Here is a 6000-nt window from a genome sequence, read left to right as displayed (position 1 = left end):
GTGGAGCATGCGACTCTTGATCTGGGGGTTGTGGGTTTGAGCCCCGTGTTGGGTGTAGAGATTACTTAAAAATAAAAGCTTAAAAATATATATTCCATTGTCTGGATGGACTACAGTTTATTCATCACTTACCAAAGGCCATCGTGGTTGTTTCTCAGTTTTAGAAATTATGAATAAAGTTGCAATAAACATCTGTGTGCGGGTTTCCTCTGTGAAAGTCACTTTTCACCTCTGCACGCACCGTTTTAAAAGGTCATTCTGGGGGCACCTGGGTGGCTCAGTAGGTTAAGCGTCTGACTTCAGCTCCGGTCATGATCTCGGGATCCTGGGATCGAGCCCTGCGTGGAGCCCCACGTTGGGCTCTGTGCTCAGCGGAGAGTCCACTTCTCCCTCTCCTTCTCCCCCATACCCCCACTTGTGCTCTCTCTCCCTCTTTCTCAAATAAATAAAATCTTTATTTATTTTTTTTAAAGATTTTATTTATTTATTCGACAGAGAGAGACACAGAGAGAGAGGGGACAAAGCAGGGGCAGAGGGAGAGGGAGAACCAGACTCCCACTGAGCAAGGAGCCCGATGCGGGACTCGATCCCAGGACCCTGGGATCATGACCTGAGCCGAAGACAGACACTTAACGACTGAGCCACCCAGGCGCCCAAATAAATAAAATCTTTTTTTTTAAATTAATTAATTAACTTATTTGACAGAGAGAGACACAGCGAGAGAGGGAACACAAGCAGGGGGAGTGGGAGAGGGAGAAGCAGGCTTCCCACTGAGCAGGGAGCCTGATGCGGGGCTCGATCCCAGGATCCCGGAACCATGACCTGAGCCGAAGGCAGACGCTTAATGACTGAGCCACCCAGGAGCCCCAATAAAATCTTTAAAAATAAAATAAAAGGTCATTCTGGCTGCAGTGGGAGGAGCTTAGGGAAGGTATAGCTCCTTCAAAAACTCTTCTGGTGGGATGAGGTCCTCTCAAAGGTGAGGACTTTGGCACTGGGGCAGGCGTGGAGGCTCTCCCGGTGGGCCTCTCCCTGCCTTGACCACCTTCAGCGGGCTCCATTCGTCCCTCACTGCAGCCTCCCGGGACTCAGAGGTTCTGCTCCCTGCAGTACACTGAGGGAGGTGGGACTGGAGGGCTCTCTCTGCCTCTCCCAAGCCTCTGGGTTCTGGAGTAGAGACAACGTGGGCTCCAATCCCAATTCTGTTACTCACTCGGACCTGTGTCCTCTTCTGCAAGATGGGTAATAATAGGGCTTACCCACCAGGGTTCAGTGACATTTCCAACAAGGTCCCATGTGGAAAGTGTGAGTAATAAGCACCGGTGTGGGAACGGTTGGCCATTGTCATTTATATTAGGAAAGAGCTTTTCTCCAGACACCACATCTAGATGAACTGGAGGGGATGGGAGACAACAGAGATCACCACCTTCCCTGCATCCTTTCCAGCCTCTACTCCACGTTTTTGGGGAAGCCACGGCCAGGTGCTCAGACCCGGCTCGGGCCAGCCAGGCACCGCAGGGCTGGGCTGGGATCAGGAGCCACTGAGAGCACTGTGAGGAAGTGTCACCCAAACCTGGAAACCACCCCCGAGTGGGTAAGAACAGTGAGGTGTTGGAACTGACTCTCCACCTTGGTTGCCTGGAGCCCACACTCAGTGGTTTCCAACCAAATGCTCCTCAGAACTGGAACACCTGGGAAATGTGGGATCCCAGGAGTTAGTTTGTGAATCGCTCCTCTGTGTTGGACACTTACATGGATCATCTCGTGTAATCAGTCATTTCGTTGACAATGGTTTATCGAGGGCCTGTTATTGCCTAGCTCTGTTCTAGTGGGGTGCGGTGTCTAAATGTGGGGTCTGTCCTGATTGCATGGGGGCCCCCAGATGTGAGGCGAAGATCACACGGATGCCAGTGGTACAGGCCACCCGAGGCAGAACAAGGGAGACAGAGGTTTATTGAATATACCTGCCACGGAGTGGCAGGCAGGCCAGCAAAGCAGAGACTGTGCCAGGAGGCAGTGGGTGGGGGCTGTTTTTAAAGGGGGAAGGTGAGGAGGTATGGTGACATAGGGCATTTTCCCTTTTTTGGTAACTGTGCGGGTGGTAAGTAGCCCATTGGTGAGGTGGGTCACGTGGTGGGCCTGTCTGTATTCAGCCTGGGGGTCACTGTGGGCCCTTTCTACATTCCATCACTCAAGCCTGTTTGCCTAACAGTGGCCTCTTCCCCAACAGTGGCCTCTTCCCTGGGGGACAGAAAATAAACACCTCCACCACAGTGAAAAACATACCTGATTACAGATTGTAGGGGAAAAGGAGGAACGGGTCAGGAGTTAGGCCTGGAGGAGAAACTCCTTCTGAAACTCCCGATGCCTGCCTAGGTCATAGTCGGGCTCCATTGTGAAGCCTTCAATAGTAAACAATGGCGCCTCCATTAACACTCGTGTTTATTATGCTTGAAGTTGTATTTAACTGTTGACTAAACCACGAACTCTTTGAGGCAAGGACTGTGCCTGCCCCAAGGATGGTCCACCCACAGAAGGAGCTCATCAAAGGCCTCTTGGTACTAACAGGCTCAACCCAATGAGGTGGGAGGTACATGAGGCCCAGGGAGAGTATATGAAACCTGATGTGCTAGGTTGAATAGGTGTCCCCCAAAGATTTACGTCTGCCCAGAACCTCAGAATGAGGCCTTATTTGGAAACAAGCTCTTTGGATGTCACTACTTAAGATAAGGTCATGCTGAATTAAAGTGGATCCTAAATCTAACATGACTGGTGTCTTTATTTTTTGTTTTTATTATTATTATTTTTTAAAGATTTTATTTATTTATTTGACAGAGAGAAACACACCGACAGAGGGAACACAAACAGGGGGAGTGGGAGAGGGAGAAGCAGGCCTCCTGCTGAGCAGGGAGCCCGATGCGGGGCTGGATCCCAGGACTCCGGGATCATGACCTGAGCCGAAGGCAGATGCCCAACGACTGAGCCACCCAGGCGCCCGACTGGTGTCTTTATAAGAAAGGATACATGCATGCACGCACACACACACACACGCACACACACAGAGAGAAAGGAAGATGGCCCTGCAAAGACAGAGGCAGAACTTGGAGTGATGTCTCTGCCAGCCAAGGGACTCCAAGGATTGCTGGCCACCACCTAGAGCTAGGAAGAGCAAGAAGGGATGCTTCCTTAGAGCCGTTGGAGCATGGCCCAGCCGACATCTTCATGTCCTACTTCTGGCCTCCACAACTGTGAGAGAATGCATTTCTGTGGTTTAAGGTCCGACCCCCCGCCCCAGGTTGTGGCACTTTGTTCCCGCAATCGCAGGAAACATATACATGCTCAGGGTCACTGGGGAGACAGCACCCGTGCTGACCCCAGAGTGTTCCCCACGGATTTTTATTCGTAAATGGTTTTTACATGCAAAGCGTTACGGGTGAGGACACATCACCCACACGTTCGTCTTTACTCGGTGCCGACGACAGTCAGGGAACATCCTAGCTCCCTGAAAATCCTGCCGCTGCGGACAGCGAGAGAACAAAACAAAACAAACAAAAAAGACATCAAGAAAAAAGAAAAAGACACAGTAGGTCGGACAGTGCATCGACGTACGGAGAAAAATACAAGATAAGGGGTGAGTCTGGGGTGGGTGTGGACGGCAGGGAGGAGGTGATGCCCCTGGCTGCGGGGTGGTCCACACGTGGTTCTCGCACATTTGCGGGCACGGGACGCAAACGCCAAGGCCTGCAGGCAGGAGAGTGCTAGGCCGGCAAGGGGAGACCAGTGTGGCTGGAAAGGAGCAGGCAGGGAGCAGAGGAGGGGGAGCCCAGGTCAGAGAGGCAGCTGCGGCGGACTGGGTCCTCCAGGGTTCCCCCCGCGCCCTAGCAGGGCCCCAGGCAGCGGCGCCGCACCCAACATGGCGGCGGCGCAGGGCACGCCGGCTGGCGAGCGGAAGTGCGTACGGCAGGCGCCGGAAGTGGCCGGAGGCCCCGCCCCCTACCGGGGTGTCTGTGGAGCCGCGGACGCGCCGGCTTTGAGCATCCCTGGCGGGCCAGGGGGAGGCCCTGGGGCTGCGGCTTCCGCGGCCGCGGCCCCGCCCGCCTTCGGCATGGCCAGCTCCGGAGAGGTACGGCCGGCGCCTCTCTCCGCTCTCCTTCCTGCCCCGCGGCCTTGGCTCCGCTCGGGCCTTCCCATCCCGCCTCGGTCCCCTTTGCGTCCTTTCCATCCAGCCCCCTGACCCGCTCCATCCTTCCCGTCCCGACCGCGGCCCGGCTCTGTGCTTCCCACCCTGACCTCGACCCCTACCCCGGTCGCGCTTGGCCCTTTCCACCCCAACCCTGGCGTCGGCCGGGTTTGGTCCTTCCTGCCCCGACCCTGGCCTCGGCCTCGCCTGGTCCTTCCCATCCCTATCCCGACCTTGCCCCTTGCCCCATCCTTGCCTCGTCCCGCCCCTCAGGCCCTCACCCTGTTGCGAAGGCACAAGCTCTCTCCCCGTGGGTTTTCCATCCCTTTCCCAGCCCCGCAGTCGTGACCGCCAGAGTTCTTCCCCGCCTCTGCGCCCCCAGAGTTTCCGTGCTCCTGAAGTCCTCTCAGGCCCTTTTCCCGTGCCCCTGTACCTGGGCTCAGCCCTTGGAGCCATGAGACGTTCGTCTTTCATGTCCACTCTGCACCTCATCCTCTATCTCTGAATGCTCAGTTTCAGCCCACTTTTCTCTGCGCCTGCTTGTTGTGTGACTTGGCGGGTAATGGAGGAAAAGCCATTTTACCTGGGAGACTTCTGGCTTACCCCGGAATTCCTTTCCCCAGTGCTCCACAAGTCCGGGTTTGAGTCCCTGTAATGTGGTATAAGGTATTTTATCCGCAGACCAGGGTATGGGGATCTGGACTCTGACTAGTGTCTTTCCATCTGTTGCTTCCTGCCTATCTGTGTGTACTTGTGGGCACATGTGTGTGTATTTATCATCTGGGACTTGGACCTTTGAGTGCACTGTCTTAGGGTCTTACCTGTGCTCTGGGGAACAGGAGTCAGAGGTTCAGGTGTTTTCTTCGAAACGGATGGGGTGGGGTTGCTGACACTTCCTCTTCTTTTGAGGTGAGTTTGGCTTAGAGGTGGCACCCCGATTGAGGGGTAGGGTGTGGGATACACCTGCAGACTGGTGGTAGGATTGAAGGGCCAGAAAGCCACAGCTCTTTAAGGAATAGTTATGGAGTCGCCTGGCTGTGTTAGCGGATTCCAGGTAGTTGTGTGTACTTGCTGGAGTTGGGGGGCTGGTACCTTGGTCTTATGGGGTCCTAGTACAAAGGGCCCTCTGTTCCTTGAAGCACATATGAGTGACCTGGCCAGTGAAGCCTCTTGTTACTTCGTGGACGTCTTGTTCTACCCTGCATGTGGAGATCAAGGTCCCCTCTGGGATGTTCTATTTGTTACCTATTGATACATAGTTTGCACAGCATAAAATTCACATTTTTAAGGTGTGTGTGTGTTTAAAGTAAGCTTTATGCCTAACATGGGGCTTGAACTCACAACCCTGAGATCTAGAGTTGCATGCTCCATCGACTGGCCAGCCAGGCGCCCCAAAGCAGTTTTAAAAAAATATATTCACAAGGTTGTGCAACTTTCCCCACTATAGGATTCCAGAATGAGGTGGTCTGATTTTGAAAGTCATTACCAGCTTTAAAATGTAGATGCCCAGATTACTCCCAGAGTTTCTGGGAGTAGGGATCTACGTTTCTTGTAATGCTTCAAGTGATTCTGAAGTGGTGATCTGTTGACTCACCTGGTTCTGTGCTTCTTTCTCTTGGAAATGAAAAATAGATCCCTGTTCCGGAGCCCTTCTTGGCCTAGTGAGGAGATAAGCAAGCAGGCAAACCGGGGCAATTCATCAGATGAGGCTGGAAGGAGAGGAGGATCCCTGGTACCGCAGGGGAGGGGCAGGACCCGTCTGGCTGACGCTGGGAGGGCTTCACTGTGTTTGAGCCTTTGAGCCCAAGTTCTGAAAGTAG

General features: G+C 53.8%; 1 protein-coding gene across 1 annotated transcript in view; it reads left to right on the top strand.

The window, feature by feature from the left end:
• Positions 1-3979: 3979 nt before the first annotated feature.
• FBXL18 (F-box and leucine rich repeat protein 18) overlaps positions 3980-6000 on the top strand; it is a 39864-nt gene continuing 37843 nt past the window's right edge. Inside the window, exon 1 of the mRNA XM_032394135.1 lies at positions 3980-4123. Within this exon, the coding sequence (XP_032250026.1) occupies positions 4106-4123 (18 nt within the window). The 5' untranslated portion in view covers positions 3980-4105. The remainder of the gene's footprint in view (positions 4124-6000) is intronic.

This window comes from Phoca vitulina, unplaced genomic scaffold (assembly GCF_004348235.1).
Source record: "Phoca vitulina isolate PV1807 unplaced genomic scaffold, GSC_HSeal_1.0 scaffold79, whole genome shotgun sequence".
In the NCBI taxonomy this organism is placed as follows: domain Eukaryota; kingdom Metazoa; phylum Chordata; class Mammalia; order Carnivora; family Phocidae; genus Phoca; species Phoca vitulina.
This window is presented reverse-complemented; position numbering and strand designations above follow the sequence as displayed.